This window comes from Macrotis lagotis, chromosome 3 (genome assembly GCF_037893015.1).
Source record: "Macrotis lagotis isolate mMagLag1 chromosome 3, bilby.v1.9.chrom.fasta, whole genome shotgun sequence".
NCBI classification, from domain to species: Eukaryota; Metazoa; Chordata; class Mammalia; order Peramelemorphia; family Peramelidae; genus Macrotis; species Macrotis lagotis.
Window position 1 is genome coordinate 236,950,061 of NC_133660.1, and position 26,942 is coordinate 236,977,002.

Here is a 26,942-nt window from a genome sequence, read left to right on the forward strand (position 1 = left end):
GGTAAGGAGTGGTGCCATTTTGTCTCCTCAAACTAGATTCTAATCCCAGCTTTGCCAACTATAGTAGTGTGATCTTGGGAAAGTCATTTTCCTCTGTAAACTTCAATCTCCTCATCTGGATTAGGTATTTCAAGGTCCCTTCAAGCTCTAAAATTCTGATTATTCCATGAATCACTGAAGGCATCTGAGCAGGGAGTGATCTATTCAAAGTGACATTTGAGGAAGCCTGCTCTTAGAAATATTACTACTAGTAAAATATAAGATCTACTTCAGGGAGGAAGACTGGAGATAAGGAGTTCAGTTGGATAGCTACTACAGGAATTCCAATGTGAAGGGGTTGAGGACTAGGTCAATGACCAGGGAAGTCAAAAGAGACAGATCTGAGGACCAATGAAGTCAATCAGCAATACTGTTGTTGGATTGGATGTGGGGACAAAAATGGCTCCAAAATTATGTCTCGGTAACCAGGAAGAGAAACTACTGGCACAACCATTTAATGAAAAAGTTCATCTGCAGCAAGGTGAAACATTGGGCACATATTTGTGGTTGATTTTCATCTGTCCAGATGCTGGAGCACACGACGGGATGAACTGGCAAGAAGGAAAAGCAGCATAAATTGGGAAGTGCCTTATTAGATTTGATGAAAAGGTGATTGAAATAAGTACATGAGTCAAAATGTAGCTCTCAAAGGAGGGGATAGTTGGAAAGGAAGTAGAAAAAGCAGGTATGGATCACCCATTAGGATACTATTAAGGGGATGAGCTCAGTTTTCCAATTTAAATCTCCACTAAGCAAAAGTGCTATTAAATATGGCAAATAGGAGGTCACTGGTGAACTTGGAGTACATTTTACACTCTTACAACACTTTCATCTATCTTAAATCTCTTCTCAAGGTCTGATACTGGTGACCATGAGATATAAAACCATTAGTTCTATATTACAAGAATCATGCAGCATGAGGTGCAGAAAGGCTGCAATAAGCAACAGTACGTGAAATAGCACACTGATGAAATTATGGATTCATCACTCACTTGTTGAGAAAAGTATTTACCACCACTATGTGCAAGGGCACTGTAGAGGTCATGGGGAAATACCAAGTTTAGACTAGAGGCTCACCCTGTGAGCTGCTGTTTTTAGAATCTAGAAGGGCAATAAAACATAAGCACAAATAATTATACTATGCAATATTATATAATGTAAAACAAAAAGCTATGTGAAGTCTTGGGAGAATGTGTTTAAAGCAGAAATAGGAATGTTAAGAGGCAAAAAGAAGTAAGGAACAATGTGAGCAAAGGCAAAAAGGTAGATGAGTACAGGATATATTCAGGGACAAGACTATAGTTGTCTGATGTAGTATTTAGTGCATGGAGGGGTGTAGTATGTTTTGTTTAAGCTGGGAAAGTAGCTGGACAGCAGACTGTAGAGGATCTTGGATGACAGGCAGTCTGATCTTAACAGGAGAGCCAAGAGGGACACCACTGAAGAGTCTTTGAGCAAAGGAGGGATATGACATGTAAGAAAAATCATTCTAGCAATATGAAAAATTGTAGCTAGGGAAAACTGACCAGGGGTTTAAGCCCTGGCAAATCAAAATATGGAAGCCACAAACACCAGAGATGACTTTGTGCTCCTTCCTTGGTGGCAATCTCCTTGGCTGTGGCCCAGTGTGTCCTGGGTCTCTATTCCTGCAGGAAGGCAGTCTCTCCTCACCCAACACCCTCCCCCTTCCCACATGAAAGATATGAGGGAATGTTTCATACTTCTTGCCTAATGTGTTCAAATTTCTGGTTAAGGCTCCAGCAGTGTGAATGATGGTCCAGAGGACAGAAGTTGTGGTGGGAAGCCATCCAGCGGCTGTTGCCTCAGGTACAGGTAGGAGACATTGAGGATCCCTATCATATTCATTAGGGTGGCAACAGGCATGAAGATGTAGCAGAGTATGGGACTTGGTAACTTCCTCTTTTCCCAATATATTCCTGAACCCTCTCCTCAAGTTTGTTTTTATTTGTTTGTTTTGGAGGGTTGGGTGATCGTTACTTGTCTTAATATTCTCTCTCCATTTCCCTCTCTAAATTATCCTTGAATTTCCAGGTTTTAACAAATGCAGAAAGGGCTTGGAGAGGATAAAAGGCAGAAAGGGTAAAGATAGGACAAAACATTAAAAACAGTTGACATCTACACAGCATTTCAAAGTTTCTAAATGCTTTCTTCACAACCACCCCATGACATACATATTGCAAGTAGAATTATCTTCATTTTACAAGTGAGAAAACTGAAGCTCAGTCAGGCAATTTGCTCAAGGTCATACAATTGGCAAGGGTCTTGGGAGAGATTTTAGCCCAGGTCTCTCCAAACTCTAAGTTCAGTTTTCCTCATACTATACCAAACTCTTTCTTCAATATTATGAAAATGGGAGCCCAGGAGAAGGGTGGAACCAGAGTCAGAAATAAGAAAAGGAACATCATTAGAGAATCAAAGTGTAGCATTATAGGGCATTTTAGGTCCTATGGTCCTAAGTACATCTTAGAATCTCTAAGAACACATACACAAGTCAACTAGTTTTTAGAGAATATCTTCGAAGGGCAAGATATTGAGGGAGTTACTTCATGTATCATTCAGGATGCTAAGTTTTTCTTCTGAATTTAGTTTCTGGCTGAAGAAAATGTATGCCTGTTTTTTCAAGTTGGTTTAAAATAATAATAACCCAAAAAAATAAAACAATGAGAATCAATGTTTCAGACTACATGTTGAGCTATACTAATGGTGAAGAACATGTGTGTGTGTGTGTGTGTGTGTGTGTGTGTTTACTTAAGCATTCTATAAAATGGAATTTGACTAAATCCTAATTGTTTATTGAAAGCTTTTTCTACATTTTGGTTTATTTAATTATTAAAATTTCACTTAGTGTATCACTGGAGACTCACTATACACCTAATGGATTTTAGAAAGCAAAGCATTACTTTCTCATTGTTAAAAAACAGCATAGTTCCTGCTGCTAACAAAAGGCTAGCAATGTTAACCAAAGAGCTTTCTAAAAGCAACATTAAGCAGTCTGTAACACTTCATTCTCAGGACAAATCAATCCATAAAGAACTGTATGTATTTATAACTCTAATTGCCATAGTTCAAGCAAGGTTTGATGGGTTTGTTCCTGAAGTAAGTTTCTCTCTGGAAAAGGGAGGCAATTTTGGAAGCAAAACTGGGCCACAATCATAACAGATCATTGGACCTGACCACTTCTTTCTTGATGTGGAGTTCTCCTCACCCATCTCCCTCTCCCGTTTTCCCCTGGGTGACTCCATTGACTTCAATGACCATCCTCCTTCTTGTGATTCAATAACAAATTTTATTAGGAACTACTGTATAGGATGCAAGCTTCCTTGAGGGTAGGGTTGTTTGGCTTCTTTTCTGTGACCCCAGAACAGAGTCTACATTCCTCACTTTCTTTGGTCTTCAATCAAATAAGATGATCTTCGTCCTTCTGAACCTTCTTGCAGGTCTTCACCGTTCACTCCCCATTCTGTCTCTGTCCACTGTCCCTATTCATTCCCCAAGCCTGGACGGCATCTTCTCACCTCTGCCTCCAGGTTTCCTTTCAGCATGAGAGCTTTCCTGGTCTTTCCAAAGGTAGTATTAACAAGGTCACCTCCCATATGCTTTGTATGTTTTATAAATGCTACACTAATGGAGGGGGATATTGTCTCCCTGTTAAGAGGGTGAGATTCAGAGGGCAAGGGCTGTTCTACCTTTGTCTTCAACTACCCAGTCTATCAAGAGTATCCCACCTCAGTGCTTGAGAAACGCTTAATAGACTACACAAAGTATTCGATTCTATTAAACTGAAGACTCATAGTACTGTAGGAGGTGTTTTGGAGAATATGGGTTCTTTAAATGGCACAGCCTTTATTTCCAAGTAGAATAATTTGTCTTGGGGGTAGAGAGGAGGGTATGACACATACAGGGATAAGTCATTTACTAAGGGCTTACTATTTGCCAGTCACCATAGCACTAGATAAATAAAACACCAAGTAAAATGTGGGAGAGGTAAAGGAGTAATCCAAAGAGAGAAAACCCTTTCTGCTGAGGAATCCAGGACTACTTCCTTGGGGTAACCAATTGGGGTTTGAAAGGTTTCTGAATGTTCTGTACAAGGGAAGAAGCATATTCATTGGAAGTGGGGGAGAAGAGAAGTGATCAGAAACAGACGGAGATGAGTATGAGTTCTAGATGGGCTGTAAAATACTTGAAGGGGATAAATAGAAGAAACCAGCTTCCTGGTCACCCTTCAAGCCTTCACCATCCTTCTTGATGTTAGAGCCTTCTTCCTGAGGTTTAGCTCCCATTTAACCCATTTGTGTCTCCTCCTTTGTGGGAGTGCCTTATGAGCAGGGTCAGCCTTTGACCTTTCTTTGTAGTCTCAGTGCTTAGCACAAGGGCTGCCACAGAGCAGGTGCTTAATAAACTGCTTATTAACTTGAAAGGCAGGTGGAACCATAGATCTTAAGGAATTAATATATTATCTCAGGAGTAATATGGAGTTATAAAAGGGCTGCTGCTGAGGACAATGCGTGAAGTGGAGAAACTCAAGGCAGGAAGATCAGGTAGCTCTTGATGAAGAAGTGATAAAGGTTTGAGATAGTACAGCAGGCGTGGGAGAGAAAACAGAAAAGTCCAAACCATGTGTGTCATCCATAGCTAAGGGTAGATGTAACCTTCTTTCACTAGCCACAGATTGGGGGCTGGTAATTCTTTAATAATGAAGGCAGAAGAGTAGCATGAAAAGATAAGGGTAGGCAGAAGTCCTAGCTCCCTTGAGTGGGTTTAACTTGCACAATCTGGAGGGATCACTGAGATAATGGATAGAACACACTGAAACTGCTATTGAAGATTTTAGAATGGTCCTAGATAGAATATAAACCCTAACCATTGAACCCATTCCACCACTTTTGAGACCTAGAACAGGCATTCATGAGCTCCTTTAAAACACTGTCCAAGTGGAAGTCAGTGGAAGGTATTCAAGATCTCAATGACCTAAATCTCAGATTCCTGAGCTGCTTAATTTATTTCCACTGATAGGTTATGTTACAGAAACTCAGACATTATACTATTAAGTCCTAATGGGGAAATGAGTCATTCAGATCATTCTTGTAGACTAATTTCAAAAAATCCCAATAAAAAGGAATATGAAAAAATCATAGAGTATTAATAAACTTCCTCAAGACTTTATCTAGGTGTCCAGCCTGAGAACCAGCATAATCTCCAGTATATTCCAGCATTCTCCTTTTATTATAAATATTATATGGAGGATTCCTTTCCTTAGCAAGAAGCTGAATGAGATGATTTCTAAAGTCTCTTGCAGCTCAGAGATTCTGTTAGATCATTTGACAAGATGTATTTGTGGAAGTCTGCAAAACTTTGCAATTATAGTACCTTATTGATTGTACTTCCCTGAAATGTCTCTTTACAGTGTGAGTTTATCAGGGGCAGCATTTAATTTAACCAATTTCAGCTGCCGGCCATCTATCATTCAAGATGGGGTTTTGCCTAGATTACAACACTTTTGTAGCTAATAAATTACAAAAGGAAAATACTGCTCTCAGTGGTCTCAGAATTCTAAAAAAAATAGCTCTTGAGCTCTGTGAAGGCAAAAACCATGTCTAATCTACACTCTATATTCCCTTTGGCCCTCAGTGCTGTGCCCCCACACTCACTGGGTGTTCAACAGTGTTCAAGTGAAGTGAACTCAACCTGATGGAAATTCAAACTGACTTGGGGGAAAAAAAAAGGATAAAAAATTGGTCCTGGATAAAACTTCACAGCTTTGGCTCTCCGTTTTTGTTTGACTTTACTGATTTTGGAAATAAACAGCAAGGGTTTAAGCATTCAAAAAATTGTTGGTCTTCTCTACTGGGGTGGGGAAGGAAAGAATTTTCAAAATGTCTTCACTACATTTTTAATGGTACACATTTCTGAACAATTTACATTATTACATTACCATAGAAATACATGGATGTTTCATATCTGTTCTAACGTGAAATGTCTTCTATTCAAGCCTAATTTATGTTGCTCAAATGTGTAAGAATAGCCCAATGTAATCATATCCTCAACAAATCGCAGAACTTTAAAAACTGAAAGATTCTCCCATGGGATCATACTTGGCAAGCCTGTCTGTCCACCTTCAAGGATTCAAATCCCTGGCAAGTAATCATCTGCTTTTCCCTAAGGACCTCCAGTCACGGGGAATTCAACACCTCTCACTTGTTCCATCGTCAACCAGTTCCAAATGTTGAGTTTTTCCTTATACTGGGGCAAAATCTGCTTCCTCGTACCATCCACTTGGTTCTCCCCTCTGAGCCAAGCAGAACAAATCTGCCATCTTCTTTCTAAAGAAAAGGCCCCTCCCCCATCACATATGCTTTCAGAATGATTCATTTGACATAATCCTGGTATGCTCCATCAATGTGAATTATTAAATGTAACCCACAATGTACCAAGGATAAAGGATTAACAGAAAGGCATTTGTTGAATAAGGTAAATTAAAGCCTACTTTGCACAGCTGCATTTCAAAATGATTATTAGAACCTTCAAATTGTAGCAGAGGCAAAAAAAAAGTGGCTTAAAAATGACTAAGGCAGGAAGGGTGATGTTGAAGTTGCTATAACAAAAAAAAAAGGCAAACAATGCTGATTGGAGTCAACTTTATTTCACATAAAGAGACCATGGGGACTGGAGACAAAGCAACAAAGCCCTAAAAATGTTGGGGTTTAAAAACCCCAGAAACTGGAGAACAGGAGGAGAGGGATGGTTTAACACAAAGGAGAAGCAGCAAAGTTTCAAAGCAGATGCATATGTGTAAATAATATGAATTTAGTCACATATGCATAAATATACAAATGTGATATATAGGCATGCATATGCACATAGATCTACAGACATGTACATGTTTCCATGTATGTGGATGTGTATATACATACTCAAATATATATACCTATCTGTGAATTTATACACACACATATATACATACACATAAAGGTAGGTATATTTATATATAAATATGTATACATATCTATATCTATATATTTTATATATCTCTAATCTCTATATATGTCTGTATATCTCTATCTAAATATATTTATATCTATATCTATATATTTCTGAATATCTATAGCTATATATCTGTCTCTAAAGCTCTATAACTATCTCTATATCTCTCTATATCTATCTAAATACCTATATCTATCTCTCTATATCTCTAAATATCCATATCTATCTATATATCTCTAAATATTTATATCTATCTATATCTCTATCTCTATATTTATATTTCTAAATATCTATATATCTATATATCTCTAAATCTTTATATCTATCTCTATATCTAAATACCTATATCTATCTCTCTATCTCTAAATATCTATATCTCTATCTAAATCTTTATATCTATCTATACCTATATATGTCTAAATATCTATATATCTATATCTATTTATATTCACATCTATGTATATCTCTATATCTCTAAATATTTCTATCCATATATCTCTCTATATCTCTATCTATATCTGTATATATCTCTCTAAATACCTATATCTCTCTCTATATATATCTAAATATCCATATCTATCTATATATCTTTGTATCTATCTATATCTCTAAATATCTATCTGTATATCTCTAAATCTTTGTATTTATCTCCATAGCTATCTCTATATCTAAACACCTATATCTATCTCTCTATATCTCTAAATGCCCATATCTCTATCTAAATCTTTGTATCTATCTATATCTGTACCTATATTGATATTTATATTCACATCTATCTATATATCTATATCTTTAAATCTTTATTTCTATCCATATATCTTTCTATATCTCTATATCTTTAAATACCTATATCTCTCTATATCTCTAAATATCCATATCTATCTATATATCTCTAAATATTTATACCTATGTATATCTATATCTCTATTTATATCTCTAAATATCTATATCTGTATATCTCTAAATCTTTATATTTATCTCTATAGCTATCTCTATATCTAAACACCTATATCTATCTCTCTATATCTCTAAATCTTTATATCTATCTATATCTGTACCTATATTGATATTTATATTCACATCTATCTATATCTTTAAATCTTTATTTCTATCCATATATCTTTCTATATCTCTATATCTTTAAATACCTATATCTCTCTATATCTCTAAATATCCATATCTGTCTATATATCTCTATCTAAATATTTATAGCTATGTATATCTGTATCTCTATATCTCTATTTATATCTCTAAATATCTATATCTGTATATAAATCTTTATATTTATCTCTATAGCTATCTCTATATCTAAACACCTATATCTCTAAATACCCATCTCTATCTAAATCTTTATATCTATCTATATCTGTACCTATATCGATATTTATATTCACATCTATCTATATCTCTATATCTTTAAATCTTTATTTCTATCCATATATCTTTCTATATCTCTATTTAAATACCCATATCTCTCTATATCTCTAAATATCCATATCTATCTATATATTTCTATCTAAATATTTATACCTATGTATATCTGTATCTCTATTTATATCTCTAAATATCTCTATCTGTATATCTCTAAATCTTTATATCTATCTCTATAGCTATCTCTATCTCTAAACACCTCTATCTATCTCTAAATATGTCTATCTAAATCTTTCTATCTCTATATCTGTACCTATATATGTCTAAATACCTATAGATCTGTACCTGTTTACATTCACATGAATCTACATCTCTACACCTTCATCGCTGCACACACCTCCATCAGCTGTATCTGTCCCCCCCACGCCTCCCCATCTCCGGCCGCAGCTCCCGCCCCGGCCCGCCCCGGCCCGCCCCGGCCCGCGTCTCCACGCGGGGCGGCGGGGGGCACAGGCCAGGCCCGGCTCGCTGCCCCCGCCCGGCGCCGCGCCCCGGCCCGCCCCGCCCTCGGGGCCCCCTCTTACCCGGGGGCGCGGGCGGCGGCGGCTCCGGCCTCCTCCCGCGGGGCAGGAAGGCCTTGGGCAGCAGCAGCGACACGCACAGCACGAGGCCCGACGCCGCGGCCACCTTCCGGCAGGCGGACGAGGCCATGGTGGCGCGCGGCCCGCCGGCCCGCCCCGGCGCCGCTACCGGAAGCGGAAGCCCGGCGGCGGAACGCGGCCTCGCTCTGGGCCCGCCAGAGGGCGCCGCGGCGGAGCGTCGGGAGGCCGGAACTGCCCGGGCCGCGCCCGCGGGCCCCGCGGGCTGGGGGCGGGCCGGGGGAGGGCGGGCGGCGCGCCGGGGCCTCGGAGCGGCCGCCAGGGGGCGCGCGGAGCCGGGAGACGGCGGAGCGCCGGAGAGCGGGTCCGAGGCCCCCCCCGGACGGGCCCCGGTGCTGATGCTGATGATGGTACTGATGCTGGTGCTGAGGTGATGCTGCTGATACTGATGCTGATGCTGATGCTGATACTGATGTGATGCTGATGCTGATGCTGATGTGATGCTGATGCTGATGCTGATGTGATGCTGGTGTTGGTGCTGATGCTGGTGTTGGTGCTGATGTGATGCTGGTGATACTGATACTGATCCTGATGCTGATACTGATGCTGGTGCTGGTGCTGGTGCTGGTGCTGATGTGATGCTGGTGATACTGATACTGATACTGATGTTGATGCTGGTGCTGGTGCTGGTGCTGATGTGATGCTGGTGCTGGTGCTGATGCTGGTGCTGATGTGATGCTGGTGATACTGATGCTGATGCTGATGCTAGTGCTGGTGCTGATGTGATGCTGATGCTGGGCACGAGATGACGCCACCCCTCCCCATCCTGGCACTTGAAGGCCAGCAGGGTGCTTCTCCAGCCGCCTCTCCCCCAGCTCCCCCACTACCCCTCCACTTTACAGAGGAGGAAACTGAGGTGGAGGCGGAGTGGCTTGCCCCGGTGCCTGAGGCGGGATCTGAACTCAGCACTTTATGCACCTCGGTTGACAGCTCAGGGGAAAGGCACTTCATCTCTCTGCCTCAATTTTCCTCCTCTGTAAGATGAGGGCAATATAATGGCACCCACCTTTCCAGGTGGCTTTGAGGATAAAAGAAAAAAACCTTAAACATTGGATAAAGGCAAACGATCATTACAATAATTTTGGGGGAATCATTGGGAGGAAATTCCCTCTACCAAAGCAGATCATCAGCACCCCCTCTGCAACTCACAGAGCACAGACAGGTGAAACCACCTTCCCCGGGTTCCACAGGCAGGGTGTGTGGGAAACAAGACTTGAACCCAGGTCTTCCCTGGTTTGTGCCAAAGGAGGAACTCAGAGTAAGATTTCTTCCAGACTCCACCAGCTGGCTGACAAAGGAGGCTCATGCCAATAAGGACAATTCACATTTCTAGAAGTCACATTCCTTTTTTATTTATCATCATCATCATCATCATCATCATCATCATCATCATTATTAATTATTATTTTTGCAAGGCAATGGCCCATTCAGGGGTTAAGTGTGTCACATTCCTACTCACAAGTTCAGACAAAATCTCCTTGTGGCTGTGTGATACTTTTCAGTTTCTAAAGCACTTTCCTAGCATAGTGTACTCACAACTGCCCCGTGAGGGTGGAAGTTCAAGGAATATTATCAACAGATAATTACAGATAAAAAACTGAGGGATAGACAAAGGCAAGTGGTTTTTCCCAGGTCACACAGTCAGATAGGGTCGAGAAGATAGTTGGAAGGGGAAAAGTACTGGTTTTGCTTTTTATTATGTAATTCTGGGCAAGTCCTTTCATCTTTTGGGGTTTCCTGATCTGTAAAATTAAGGTTAGATGACATTTCTAAGGAACCTAAAACCTACTCTAAATCTATGATCCTATGACCATGTCTCTGACCCAGCCAGCCATTCCCTGTGTCTTTTTATGACTGGTGTCTCCACTGAACTCCACAATCCTATCACTACCTAAACTCAGGACGTCTTCCCAACAAGGGTGGTGTAATGATGAAATGTGCCTTGGACTTCAGGAGGAAGGTCTAGAGTCTAGTTCTGAATGGGTCATTAACTCCTGTGTAACCTTAGACAAATCATTTAACCTGGCTGGGCTTACTAGCTATGCAATTAAGGAGGAAGACAAGATGATCCTTAAGCTTCCTTTAACTTCAAGATTCAACAAGAATCATGGAGGGAAAGCTTGGCCTGAGGAGGAAGGACATCTGGATCTGAGTCCAATCTCTGGTACCCATCAATTGTGTAATTTCTATCTAATCATGGTGTGTACAATCCCTTGTGTCAGAGTCCTCCTTGAGAAGGAAGGGCCACCACCACTACCAACAACGCAACAACTTAATTTAGAAAATAGAGATAATAGTTACACTATCTTAGAACACAAGGAGGTGTTATAAGAAATAAGTTCTAGAAACCTTACAGCACTCTAGAAATGAGAATTGTTATTAATGAAGTCACCATGTGCCCCAAAATATAGAACACTCTATTCAAAGAGTTCACTGTATTTGGTGAAGTCTGGAGAGGAAAAATCCATATGGAGAGTGATCTCAATTGACCCAAAGAAAGACTAGATGGAAATAGGAGTTGGAATCCTCCCAAAGACCTGGATAGAGGTCTCTGAAATCACATGGTCCCCAAGGGAGAGAATCTTGGGGAAGAATGAGGTAGCCAGGGAACCAAGATGATGGAGGAGTAATGTGTCCCAAGGAGAAATGAAACACAGAGTCATAATATTTAAAAGAGCAGGATTTGAACCCTGTCTCTTCCTGGTATTATGAAATTGTATGAAAAGAAGGAAACAAGTATAGGTTCTGTACTAAGTGCACAACCACCCTGGGAGGTAAGGGTTAATATTATCCCCATTTTGTGGTTAGAAGTTAAGTGAGTTGCCTGGAGTTACACAGCTAATCTATATCTGAATCAGGATTTGAACTCAAGTCTTTCTGACTCCAGATCCAATGTTCTATCCTCTGTACCACCTAGGCATCTTTGGGGAAAGTGGGATGCACTAAAGGATTACTTGATCCCTCCAGAAAAGGAAAGAAGCTTTTTTGGCTGTTTGTGGACTTGGGTGTTCATCCTTTCTCTACTTTTTCTTTGCTTTTGTAAAAAAACCCTGACATACAGTCTAGTCAGCCTCATTGCATGTCCAGGCAACTTAAATGCCCTTTTGGAGGTGGCAAAATAATATAGATACTGATAATTCTGGCAGTTAGGTGGTTCAGTGAATAAACAAACTAGACTGGTGCCAGGAAGACCTGAGTTCAAATTTGACCTCTGCTACTTACTATCTGTGTAAGCTACTTAACTCTATTTGCCCCAGTTTCCTCATCTGTAAAGTGAGTTGGAGAAGGAAATGACAAACTACTACAGTATCTTTGCCAATAAAATACCAAATGGTCATAGAATGTCAGTCACACCTGAACAAACATTGAAGCATCTGGAAGTCTCTCTGGTTAAAGGTATAAGTGAGAGAGATTTTGTGAGAGGTCATCCCACAGGAGGGATACTCTTGCATCAGAGCCACATTAATAATGCTATTAGACCTTCCTTGCCCCGGTTTCTCTATTTATGTAAATGACATCTAGGGCTGTTAACCTTTGTGCAATCTTTGAATGCTCCTTTTCTCACAAAATCAAATCAATCACTCTGGCTAATATTTCTTCCTCCTCCATTCTCTAGTCTGTCCCTTCTTTTCCACCAATCATCTAAGGGCCTGAACTCAGGATGGGAAGCACTGATCCACTTTAGGCATTCACCAATGGTACTTTCTAGAATCTCTAATGACCAGCTTCTTTTAAAGTCAGTCTCATATCCTGCCTCCTCTAGGAAACTGTCTTTTCTCACTCCATTCCTCTTTTGACTCCTAGAGCTCATCTCATCTCCTAATCTGATTTCTTCATCCATATGTACATACCTGGCTCCCCAGCCGAACTGAGAGCTTTGGGAAGGTTTACACTGGGCTTTTCACAACTCTATCCCCCAAGGTGACAGTACTCAGGCAATGTTTCTCAATAAGAATAGCTCCCATTTCTGAAACATATTCCTATTTACAAAATGTTTTCTTTATACAAGCTCTGTAATGTGGGCAATACAAGTACCTTCATTTTATAAATGGCACAATTGAGCCTTAGTGAAAGGAAATCATTTGCTCAAGGTCATACAACTAGCCTGTGGTGGAGGGGAATCAATAACCAAGGTCTTCTGGCTCCCAGATCAACTCACTCCTTTACATCTGATGGGACATTTTTTGATGCTGTTGATTGTTCTTTCCTGCTCTTGTAATAGGGCACATAACCCATATTCTAATGGTTCCATATTATGGGGCATTAGTAGATATAAGGTTAGTCCTTGGCCTCAACTTGTGGTCTCTCCAATCCTGTGCAATTCCCAGGATCTAAAGCCTTCATTATTTCTCGACCCAGGAAGAAACAGGGCTATCTATGTCTTTTTCATTAAAAGACTTCAAATGTGTTTTTTCATTCATCTAGTCATTTAATCATTTACATGGTCATTCATTGATTCATTCAAAAAATCAATGAACCCATCAATCAACAAGTCTTTATTGGCTGCCTACTCTATTTCAGTCACTATCCTAGGCTTTAACGACAAACATAAAAAAATTAAATAATCTTTATTCAAGTAGGGAGAAATATTTACAGCATAGATGCAACGTTAATCAATAGAAATATATACCAAGTAATTAAATACAATGCTTCTTGGGAGGGAGGGAACTAGAAATTGGGGGATTAGGAAAAGTTTTCTATAAAAGGTAATTGTTTTGTGGTAGGAGAGATATAAAGTTTCTCTCTACCACCTGGGAGACCACTCTGCTCCTATCCTCATACTCATACTCATCCAAACCCAGGGGGCTTAGGAGCAATTTTATGTCAGAAGATCAATGACCTATAGCATTTAAGAGGACTCAATAAAACCATTATATAGAGAGATTTGGGCTTCAAAATAGATGCTTACTGACAGGTTCCAATTTTGTGCAGAGATCTCAACAAACACCCATTGACATATTCTGATAAGCACTAAGTTGGATGCTGCCAGCCAAAAATAGGTAGCAGGGCTAACTATAAGTGCATTGTCCATTACTGGCTAGGGATCAATAAGGTGGATTTGGATCTTGGGGATCTCATGAATCCAATTCTACTGTGATACTCAAGCAGCAATTAAAACTAATGAGTGACAAAAGGGAGCTGGGTTACAAATACAAGAAAGTCCAGCTGAGAACCTTCCACCAAAGGGCACACTATGAGGAGCTGAAAAAAAAAAAACAATCTTCCCTCCCCTGATTGCCATTATATCACTAGGGCAAGAATAGCTTCTGGAAAAAAGTTAGTTCTACAAGAAGGGATTTTAACAAAAAGAAATTTAAAAAGGAGGCAAACAAATGGCAATTTTGTTACTATTGTGTCAAATTTAATATGCACAGATTTTAATATACATTTTAGAAAAGTCAAATAGTATGTAACTGAATTTCATATTTTTATATATCGTCCTTTTCCGCAGGTTTATGTTGATTTATGCATAGTTGTTGGTATTTGTTCAGTTCACAATATGGATCTGTAATTTCATTGGTTTTGAGAACATTCATATGGGCCCATTCCAAGGGAGAATTGCTATCTTCCACATAGCTTGTAGTATTGGACATTGTTTAGAGAGATTAACTGACTTTATGAGGGTCAAATCATTAATACATTTCTGAAGTGGAACTTGAACCCAGGTCTTTCAGTCTCTGAACCTGGATCTCCATTACTTCATGCTGCCTCATAAATTCATAATATTCATAAAAAATTTTAAAGAAGTAATTCAGATCACAAGAAGGATATGTGACACTGGAGAACTAAAGGTCAGTCTGCTGTTAAGAAAATGTCTAAAGTCAAGGAGAGCCATACTGCATGTAACCAATTCAATCCAAGGTAGGAAAAAAGTTGATACTACCCATAGTCTACTGAACCATGACCATGAAAGTGGATTGGTTCAGTCAAGATATAAGAGAATTCTGGAACTGGTTCAAGGTTGCAGTGTGTGTGTGTGTGTGTGTGTGTGTGTGTGTGTGTGTGTGTGTGTGTGTGTGTCTGTGTGTCTGTGTGTCTGTATGTCTGTGTGTCTGTGTGTGTGTGTCTGTGTGTGTGTCTGTGTGTGTGTGTTGTGTGTAAATGAAAAAAAATATCACTTTTTGGTGCATCCAAAGGAAAGAATTATCATCTGACCATGCATATCTGGGGAATATAAGCTCTCATTAGCTTTTTGGAGCTAAAATACTTATGTCAGAAGAAGATAGGAAGGATATAAGGTTGATATCCTGGTGGGGTTAGTCCATTTTACCCAGCAGACACAAGCATATTTCACCAGAATCTAAAAGATCCATAATATCCAATGGTTTCTGGAGGAACTATGCTACAACCATGCCTAGTTGGAAGGCAACAAGGTGGTGCAGTGGTTAGAGTGCTAATGGACTTGAAGTTAGGAAAATCTGAATTCAAAACCTACCTCAGACACAGATCTTGGGCAAATCACTTCACTTCTCTCAGATTCAATTTCCTCACCTACAAAATGGAGTTACTATTAGAATTTACCTTCCAGGTTTATTTTGAAAAACAAAAGAGATATAAAGCACACTGTAGACCTTAAATTTTTTTTATAAACATGGCATGCTTTTATCAGTATTCATTCTGAGCAAGATAGAATGGTCCTAGTGAATGTCACTAGCATTCAAAGGCTGCATCATTTAACTGGGGGAGGATGAGTACAAGGAGGTAAAAGTTTTTCTGTACAAATGAGAATGTTGTCAGAGAAAGCCAGATCATGTTCTTCTTTTGCTTCTCCAGTCTTGGTTATTCTAATGCCTTTCTGAGGCTTAGATTAGATTAGATTATTTATTATTATTTCATTATATTCATGAGAGTGTGTGTGTCTAGGTACTAGTTGCCATGGGGCGCATACGCGAGAGAAATGGTTGGTTGCTTATTGTTTTTTCCTTCTGGAAGAGGACCAAAATGCTGTCACTATGTTGGAATTGGGTTAGGGTGTGTCTGACAGTGGCCGATCAGACCAATATGAGCTCTACCACATTTTGGGTGAATTCTCTAAATTTGCTCATCTCAGGTCTCACAGAACACAGCACCTTCTGTGATGGGGGGCTCACTATTCTGTACTAATGTCTCCCATGTCATGCAATCAATTCCAAAGTTCTTAAGAGAGACTTTAGGAGTGTCCTTGTCACATTTTTTCTGACTCCCCTGTGTGCACTTGCCCTATGTGAGTTTTCCATAAAATGGTCATTTGGGTACACCTATGTTTGACACTTGAATGATATGACTAACCCATTGGAGTTGCACTCTCTGTAGTGGAGTTTGAATGCTCAGCAGGTTAGCTCAAGAAGGGACCTCAGTGTCTATCTTCTCCTGCCAGGTAATCTTCAGAATCTTCCTAAGGCCATTTAAAGAGGAGCAACTCCGTTTTCTGGCATGGTGTTGGTAGACTGTCCAGGTTTCATAAGCATACAACAATGAGATCAGCACAAGGGCTCTGTAGACCTTCAGTCTCTTCCATATCTTCTCTCCTTTTCTCTCCCATATTTTCCTTCAGAACCTCCCAAACACTGAGCTAGCTCTAGTGATGCATGCATCAATCTTGTCATCTACATGTACATCCTCGGAAAATATACTTTTAAGGTAAGCAAACTTATCTACAGCAGTCAATATTTTTCCATTTTCTTTAACAGATAGTTCTACATATGGATAGTGTGGTACTGGCTGATGGAGCACCTGTGTTTTCTTGATGTTAATTGTTTGGCCAAAATTAGCACAAGCAGCAGAGAATTGATCCATACTTAGTTGCCTTTCAGCCTTAGAGGCTGCTTTGACTGCACAAAAATAAAGAGAGGAATGAATGAATTTGCCCCAGCTTCAGAGAAACAATGGGAACTTTTAGATCAGAGTACTGTGATAGTGCCTATACACTGGGGCAGGGAAGAAGGAATTTAAGTCAGTTATTAATTGTCTCCTATCAATGAACCACTGTGTGTAGGTATATAAAGATAAAAATAAAGTTCTGTTCTCAAAAAAAGATTATTGCTGTCATTGTTGTTCAGTCTTTTCAGTCATGTCCAACTCTTTCTGCCCCAATTTGGGATTTTCTTGGCAAAGATATTGGAGTCATTTGATATTTCCTTCTCCTGCTCATTTTACAGATGAGGAAACTGGGACAAGGTTAAGTGACTTGCCCCGGGTCACATAGGTAATAAATGTTTGAGGCTAGATTTGAACTCAGTAAGATGAGTCTTCCTGTTTTCAGTCTGGAACAAAAAGTTTACATCCTATCAGATAAAAAATATATATCTTACTCCTTTTAGGAAGAAGGGTTAGGCATCTCTAGTTGCAAGTAAGTTATCAGAGTAAAGATTCAGACCCCAGTTCTTCTAACTTCAAATCCAGTTTTTTCTTGGAAAACAATTTTTAAAAATGGACACATTTTGTTTTGAAACAACAAATATTTCTCAACATATTTCCCAACAAACACTCAAAGAAAACATATTACCAATATTTATTTTATTGCTCTCCTCCCCCTCTTTCTCTTCCTTTTCTTTCTTCTCTTCTTCTACCTTTTCCCCAAAAACTAGCTTGTGTATCATTTATAAACAGGGAGGATTGTGGTACTATTATTCACTGTGGAATTGGACTAGAGGTTTGTTGCTGACTTGATTCATATTTTTTTCAGCCATTGCATGTATTGTTCTTTTCTTTCCTGGGCATCACTTCCCATGTGCCTTCTCAGCTTTCTCTGAATTCTTCTTTGTTGTCATTGCTCTCAGACAATAATATTCTTTGTATTCACATAACATGATTCAGAGTGCTGGGCCTGGTGAGGAAGATTCATCTTACTGAGTTCAAATCTGTCCTCAGATACTTACTTGTTTTGTGACCCTGGATGAGTCTCTTAACCCTGTTTGCCTCAATTCCTCATTGTAAAATGAACCAGAAAAGGAAATAGCAAGTCACTCTGGTATCTCTGCCAAGAAAACCCCAAATGGGGTCATGAATAGTTGGCCACAACCGAAATCAACTGTGCAACAACTATAATTCACTGTCATTCCCCAATCATGGATCATATATTTTGTTCTCAGTTTTTTTTATCACAAATAAAACTGCTATGAACATTTTTGTACATCTCAGTCTTTTCCTTCTGTCAGTAATTCCTCAAGATACGATGACAGGAGAGGAATTTCTGGGTCGTAGGGTATGAACAATTTGATACCTTTCCTTGAATAATTCCAAATTGTTTTCCAGAGTTTGGAACCAATTCCCCAGCAGTGAATTATTGCACTTGTCTTTCCCCATTCCTTCTAACAATGCATTTTCCCCATCTTTTAGCATCTTCTCTATCTTGATAAGTATGAGGTGATACTCGGGGTTGTTTTAATTTCATGGGATCACAGATTTAGAGCTGGAAAGGAGCTTAGAGGTCATCTGGTCTGACTCCTTCATTTTACAGATAAGGAACCAAAGCGTGGATTTATGTCTTATGGTCATCCAGGTAGTAAGAGGCAGGGTCAGGATTTGAAACTGGGTTCCCAAACCTCTCTAACTCCAAATCCGATTCTCTTTCCACTGACTCTCACTTTGTTTTTAATCATGAGAGATTTTGACTTTTAAGGATGCTACTGATAACTGACTTTTCTTCTTTTGAAAGCCTCTGGTTTTATCTTTTGATCATTTGTCTTTTGGGGAATGACTCATGCATCTAGTGTTGGAAAAAATCTTAGTGAGCACTTTGGCTAATGCCTTGATTTTACTGATGAAACACAAGGACATTCAATGGCTTGTCCCCGATCATACTGGTAATTATCATCAAAGGTAGGATTTGAATCCAGATTCTCTGTCCTGAGAGTCAAGGGTCTTTCAATATTGTTTATCCCCCCCCCAGAAGGGTCTAGTGTTCTTCCTTTGAAGCACATTGAAGATTCCCATCTCCCCTCAGCCTGATTTCTTCTAGGACCAGTTTGATTTCTTCCAGACTGGAAGGCCTTCCTTGGAAGGTGAGATTAATATTAATGGCCCCTGCAGGGGAGCAGTAGCTGCAATACAGCATGGCGAGTTATCAAGTCGGGTAGCAGAAGGCATGAACTGCCACTCAGGCCGTATAAAACGATTATCTTTAGGATTAAAGGCCGATCTGCAGCTTCATTTATTCTCTACAGCTCAAATTGGCCAGTGTCATGGTAGCTGCTAGCTGGAGAGCTCTGGCCCTGGCTATCTTTGACCCCCCTCCCTCTCAGATTCATTTCAACCGCCTGCTCCCTGGCCCAAAAATTAAATAAAGTGAGTGTTGGGGTAGGGGAGGAGGAGGAGGGGGAGGCTGCCCCTGTGGAGACTGTATCAAAACCCATTTATCCAGAGGGATGGCTTCCTGCTGTCTGTCCAAGCTTAGAGACACCTGGCTTCAGGGAGCCCTGTGCTCAGGAGAAACGCATGTAGCCGCAGAGGCAGTATGGCATAATGAGAGGATCACCAGACCAGGAGACAGGGGTTCGCACTCTAGACCCCCCATTTATTAACTTTATGTCCCAGATTAAATCATTTTTCTGATCTGTAAAATGGGGGTGGCAGTAGGTAAACTATGGCCTTATCTTGCCAAGGACCAGGCCATGGCATTTTCCAGCTATTCCCTCACCATGCTGTACAACATCATCTTCCATCTAGCAGTCCATTATTTATTTTTCCTCCTCTAAAATTAATACTAATTATCATTCATATAATTCATTATGGTTCCTATGTGTTAACTCTTTTTTTTTGTTGTTTGTTTTTTCCTCAAGGGTTAAGTGACTTGTCCAAAGTCATACAACTAGGTAATTATTAAGTGCCTGGGGTCGGATTTGAACTCAGGTCCTCCTGACTCCAGGGCAGGTGCTCTATCTACTGTACTTAATATGTGTTAACTCATTTGATCCTCAGAACAATCTCCAGAGACTAAGTGCTAATATTTTACAGATGGAGAAACTGAGTCTCAGAGTGATTGAGGGACTTTCCCAATGTCTGAATCTGGAATCTGAGGCAGGATTCCTGACTCCAAATTTCTCTTCACTGCTTTGTCTGAATGTGGTTTGAAGTATAAGCTCCTTGAAGGCGGGGACTTGTCTCCTTACTCATATTTAAATTTCAAATGCTTAGCATAGTGTGGCATATATGCTTAATTGTCTATCTGTCTACCTGTCTGTCTGTCAACCTATCTATCCAACTACCTATCTATCTACCTATGTACTTATATCTTTCTGTTTATCTAGCTAGCTGTCTGTCTGTTGGTCTGTCCATATTTTCTGTCTATCTATCTGTCTGTGTGTCTATCTACCTATTTATGTGTATCTGTCTATACAGAGGGGAGGAGAAAGACATTACAGACATGAAGGATAAATGATGAAAACACATGGAGTCAGGAGATGGAGTATTAACTTCTTTTAGCCTCAGTTGTCTCCTCTATAAAATGGAGAAAATAACAGAACTTATTGAGGTAGTGTCAAAGTCAAAGGGAGCTGCTACCTGTGCATGTGGTATCATGCCTCAAGTGTACCACTCCTTACTCATTGGACTAGATAAGCCCCAAGGACCATCCCATCTTTCCACCCAATAGCCATTGTTCATTACAGTAAAAGGTGGGTCTATTAAAAGAATTGGAACTTCTACATCCAAATGAGTGTTGTACTTTACAGGGTTAGATTATAAATATTCCTACTTCAGTGTACAGAATGCTAGATCTGGACTCAAGAAGACTTGAGTTCAAATGCACCCTCAGATGCTTCTTAGTTGTGTGACCCTGTGTAAGTCACTTAACCTTTATCTGCCTCAGTTTCCTCAACTGTAAAACAAGAATAACAATAGCTCCTGCCTTCCTAGGTAGTTATTAGGATCAAATAAAAATAATATTTATTAAGTATTTAGTAGAATCACATACTAGGCACTTAATAAATGCTTATTATTAATCATTCTTGGATGCTTTATTCTTTAGTTATTGGTATGGATCAGAACCTTGTTATAAGGAGTAACCAGGAATTATTATGTTCAGAGAAATTACCACCAACTCCAGGAATGAAGGATGTCCTCAGTAGTTTTCTTGGGGGGCAGTGGAGAGGCGGTGATGAGGTAGGCTGGACCTTTGAGCCAGAGGAAAAGGCCCTAGGTATTGTTTTAGCCTTAGAGGCATTGTGAGGATTCTGGAGAGAGAAGCACAGCAGAGAGGGAGAATAAGAGTAGAGGACATTCAAGGATGTACTGGTAAATATTTAACATCTGACTTTCTGGAGAAAAATATATGTGTATAATCAAATCTGTATAATTAACACTTTCTCTATCACTTTCTTAAGTCTGAATTATCCACAAAAAAGTAAATCAACTCCTGATTTGTAGTGTTTGTTGATTTCCAAGATGTAAACACTCACATTAAAAATTTAACACTTGTGTCGGCTAGGTGGTGCAGTGGATAGAGCACTGGCCCTGGAGTCAGGAGTACCTGGGTTCAAATCCGGTCTCAGACACTTAATAATTACCTGTGTGGCCTTGGACAAGCCACTTAACCCCATCTGTCTTGCAAAAACAAAACAAAAAAGAAATTTAACAATTATCTCTTAAGCTTAGCTTCTTATTTTAAATAATTTTACTTTTCAAACTACATGTTAAAGAGGCAGCACAGTATGATAGAGAATTGGCCTTATACTCTGGAAGATCTTGGTTCAGGTCCTGCTTCCCACATATACTGGGAAGTCAAGTCATTCACATTTGACTCCCAATGACTTTGTTCCAATTCTAAAAATAAAGGTTCCCATTAGTAGCACCACTCCCCTCCCTCTCCCTCCAGGACAAACTTGTCAACAATTTGGAAGTTTAGCCTCCACTAATATCCTCTTCCAAGATCTCCTGGAGGCAGGTGAGTTGTGTCCTTGAATACTGCAGTAGCTGAGTGTATGCTGTGGGAGGTCCTCTGGATAGAACCTTGAAAATGGGTTCAGTATTAACCTGTATATCTGATACCCAAGAAGTAGAGACTTGCCATCTGAGAGTTACCTACTAGAGGATTCTTGCCTTTTTGCCTCAGTCACTCAGGAAGCAGTTTAGTAAGATATGGAAGGTTTGGGATCTTTAAGGAGAATGTGTTGCTCATGCCAAGGAGGAAATCAGGGGACTTTTGAAGTATTGAAGATGAGGAGATTAACTAGGACAGACTGAAGACTCTGCAGCCAATTCAGAGTTGAACTTTTCAATTGATTGATTAATGGAAGATGGGCATGTCAGAAATGCTTTCTGTTCAAGCCCTTTACAGGACTTGGGTATTTGTGTCTGTGAAGTTTGCAGGGGTGATTTTTATATCAGTCTCATCTTTTTTCCTTCAAAGAACTGGGTTTCTGGAGAATTCCCCAAGAATTTGCTAGCAGGGGATTTATTTAAAACTATAGTTCTTTTAAAGGTTAATATGAATATTGTCACTTAAGCAGGTTCTAAGTTTCTGATTAAACATCTGTTGAGCTGTCAGAGGGAAATGCCAGGAAGCCCTCCTGGGTGGCAAAAAAAAACCCTGGAAGAACAGAATCCATTGAATAAGACATTGGTTTAGTTAAAAAAAAGTCAGTGTGATATTCAGACAGTCTTAGATCAGAGAATCAGTCTCAGAGTTGATTAGTTAGTTTAAAGGGTATCCAGATAGGAATCCATTCCACAATACCCCTGATGACTACTCATTCAACCTTCTCTTAAAGACCTTCAGTGATGGAGAATCCATTTCCCCCTGAGTCAGCCCATTCTAACTTTTAGACAGTTCTAATTGATAGGACTTTTCTTTTCCACACATCAAATGGAAACTACTTTTGTAGCTTTCGCTTAGTTTCTGCTCTCTGTGGCTGATCAGAATAAGTTGAATACCTAATTTACAAGACAGCCTTCTTGAAGGCAGCTTCTAATACCCCTAAAATCTGCTCTAAAAGAAAAGATGTCTAGTTCTTTCAACAGATAGTCATTTGACTTGGCTACCAGTCCCTTCATCATTCTGGTGACTCTCCTCTGGATGCACTCCAGCTTCTCAAGGTCTATCTTAAGATGTGGTACCTGACTTAGCCTCATGTTCCAGATTCAGAATAGTATACAATGAGGCGATCACCTTCTGAAGTTTGGATTCTAGGCTTCCATGAATGTAGCCCAAGATCTTACGAGGTTTTACTGATGGTCATGTCTTACTGTTAACTCGTATTGAGCTTGTAGTCTACTAGGTTCTTCAGAAGCTTTTCATGGGAAATGTTGTTTGGTCCTGTCTTCCCTCAGGTTTCCTCATCTAACACATATCCAGTGGATTTTTTGGTCCCAGAACTGCCAGCTCCAGATGTTCTCTAGTCCATTTGGGAAATGTCAAGATTAGAGGGACTAGACTCTCACCTTCCTCTGTATACACCCTGTTCCAGAATGTTCTTTGGGATTGGAAGAGGGGATCAAAAATTAGATGACAGAACTTGGGCTTATGATATGGCCTAGGTGATGTCCTAATGATTTTGTAAACCATTTTTACTGAATGTTTTACTCCACTAGAGCCCACTGTAATTCAGAGGGAAGATTTTTCTACCCCCATGTTATAAAGGAATCATCCAAGGTCATGCATCTCTTTAGTATGAAGACTGGATAGAAACTTTTTTTCTAGGCTCTAGGAACAGAATGGTCTAGATGAGAGAACATTAAAAAAAGCTGGAAACCTGCTAATGACTTAAGTAGTAACTTTTGTCAAGTCTCCTCTTCTTAATGGGCCTCACCTTCCCTATTTGTAAAATAAGATCACTAGGTTAGGAGCAACCGGGCAAACTCTTTGTTTCCTTCAAAACTCAGATAAAGTGCCATATCCCACATGGTCTTTATTTCCCTGGTTACTCTTTTTTTTCTTTTCAAAATTGTTGTTGCTTAATCATTCTAATCCTGTTCAACTCTTCATGACTCTCATCTGGGATTTTCTTAGTAGAGATACTGTAATGGTTTGCCAATTCCTTCTCTAACTCATTTCACAGATGAGGAAATTGAGGCAAACAGGATTAAGTGACTTGGCCAGACTGGTTGCATTTTGCTCATATCCCTAGAGCAGGCTCTTAAACAATCATTGATGGATGAATGGATTGATAGATATAATGATAATAATGTTGGTCTTTCATTTTTGAAGAAGACCATGATATCAGGGAGGGGATGCCATGACAAACACATGAATTGGATTGGAGTGAGGAGGTGCTGTGCTAAATCACCAACCTCACTTTCTCTTCCAGAGCCATCTGGGTCCAGGGGCCAGATATGAATCAGAATGACTAGAGATGGCCCTGGATGTGGAGCAATCAGGGTTAAGTGACTTACCCAAGGTCACACAGCTAAATAACTGACAAGCTAAGACCAGATTTGAACTCCCATCTTCCTGAATCCAAGGCTAGTGCTCTATTCACTGAGCCACCTAGCTGCCCCATTGATAGATATAATAACTTTCTCACTGAAGACCTGTCTATTATTCCTTAAGTCAGGAATAATGAGAAGAAATGTGATGTAGTGGATCGAGATTAGGCCTTCAAATTGGTAAGACCTGGGTTCAAATTCTACTTCTGTGCATATTGGCTAAGTGACCCTGGTTCAGTCACTTGACATGCAGTGATTAAACCAAGACTTCTAAGTTTCATAGAAGGTGCTGGCCTGCATTGGTGGAGAGAATTTCCTCATCTGAGAGTTCTATCTGCCAATGATACCACAGGTCCAACTCTATCTCTCTAAAGAAAAATCTCCCCTCAGAAGGCAGGCACTAGAGGTCTTCTAGCAGGGAATGGGCAATCACTTCCCAGGGATCTGGCTAATGGAGATTCTTGCTCCTGCATTGATGAAAGTGGGAACCCCTTGATGTCCTTATGAGCTCTGAGATGCTGTGATCTATAACTGGATCATCTTTAAGCCCCCTCCAATCTTCGACTTTCTATAGTTCTGTAATAGCTCTTGTAATTCCTTAGCACTTGGTCTCATTCCATGGCTTTCCTCTTAGTCCCTGAATTGATTCTAAGCAAAAGTCAACAGGGTAAGGAAGCTGATGGAAAGGGTCCTTTTCCTCAATCTTCCTCTGAAACCGAGAGCTTCCCTAATCTATGTAAACTGAACAAAGACAATAATTCCCCTGAGGGCAGGACCCTTGTCTTATTTATCTGTATCTTCCCCCAGCCCAATCCCTTGGCAGAAAGGGACTCCGCCACAGAAGGAATCAACTTCAGTTGGTATTTGTTGCAGTGAATTCAATCAACAACAATCATATTGTTTCAAAAGATAGCTCCAAGTCCATGCTCTGCCTTTACTCACCAGGTGACCTTCGGATAATCTCTTCCCTTCTCTGAGTGTGTTTCCTTATCCATAAAGACAGAATAATTGCAATTCTGGCACTACCCATCTCAAAGCATTATTGTAAACCTGAAAGCACTGTAGAACTGGGAAGAAACAATTAGTATTATATAAAGCACAAAGAGTCAAGGAGAAGTGTGTTCTGTCACTATGTTTGAACAGAGCTGTCAATTCACTGGAAACCTCCAGAGGCATAACTAGGAATTTTTGCACTCAAGGCTAGAGATATAAACTGGGTCTTTCGATGAGGGGAATAGAAAAGAACGGGGTAAGGGAGCAAATCACTCTAGTATACCATTTGGTAATTTCTTATTTTAACCAAACATCCTTGCCAAGTAGGGGTTAAGCCCTGTCCTTTATACACTGCTGAAATTCTGCAAGTGCTGTCAACCATCAAAATTTGACACTCTGAGACAAAGTCCCACTGGCCCCCTCCTAGTTGCAGCTCTGCCAATTCTTCACTTGGTGCTCCTGGACTAAGATCAGGGAGAAAGGAAGGTCCCAGTTGGTCCTTAGAGGAGTCCTGTCTCTTTAGGGCTCCAGTGTCCAGTGACTTACCTCTCCCTCCCTTTCTGTGGTTGGGTTGACACTCAGAGGAAAAGTCACACTTGAATACCTTGGGCCCTCCTGCCATGAAAATAGGAGAAACCATCTTCAGGTTCAATTAATTAAACAAACTGATATAAATTCCCCACTTAAATCATACTTTGCATATCCATAATCTCTGCACTACATTTTATGTATACTTTCCCCTGGGGGAAAAATTTCTGAGCATAGAAATGCTTTCTCACATAATCTTGCTAGAGCACACTCTCTCCTATAAATATTCATTCCACTGCCAAAACATCCTGAGCTTCCCCCAAAGGTGAAATATGGGTAATGTACTTTGTCTTCTGGGTATAAATATTATCCAATACATTTTGGTTAATATGAATACACTAATTATTCTTGTAACCCTTTTAAAAAGGGTCATCTTCATGATGTGAATGTTAAAAAAATGTAATTACAGTAATTGGATACTTAATCTAATTAAAATGGGCTTTATCTTTAATGGGAATTTTTCTAAAGAGGCAGGATGACAATTGACTTTTTGATAATAACTGTTTTCTTTCAGCTGGCAGACAGTTGTTTTGGAGTCAGGAGACCTGGGTGCAAGTTTGCCCTTTGCCACTTGCTCAGTTGGGTGACCTTGGGGAAGTGACAACTTTTCTGAGTCTCAGTTTCCTCCTCTGTAAAATGAAGGGCTGGTCATAGATGACCTCTAAGGGCTCCTTTGGGTTTGAAATACTATGACTCCTCCTTATGACCAGAAAAGCATGTGGTCAATCAGGTAGTAAATGTGAAAGAGGAAGGATGTTTGTTCCCTCAGATAGTAATAGGATTGGAGGAAGATTAGAGCATGAACATGGATTGGAGTCCTTCTGAAGAATTTATGGAAAGACAAAGATGCTTAGGATGAGAGGTTGCAGTCTGTGTAGGTGGAGGGAGGATATGCCCTGCTTAGATGGTGTACTTACCAAAAGTCACTCCTCAGAAATGAGGTCT

At 40.0% G+C, this 26,942-nt stretch overlaps 1 protein-coding gene across 1 annotated transcript in view; it reads right to left on the reverse strand.

The window, feature by feature from the left end:
* RIC3 (RIC3 acetylcholine receptor chaperone) overlaps nt 1–9,174 on the reverse strand; it is a 47,099-nt gene extending 37,925 nt beyond the window's left edge. The window contains exon 1 of the mRNA XM_074230234.1: nt 9,000–9,174. Within this exon, the coding sequence (XP_074086335.1) occupies nt 9,000–9,126 (127 nt within the window). The 5' untranslated portion in view covers nt 9,127–9,174. The remainder of the gene's footprint in view (nt 1–8,999) is intronic.
* Nucleotides 9,175–26,942: the final 17,768 nt, after the last annotated feature.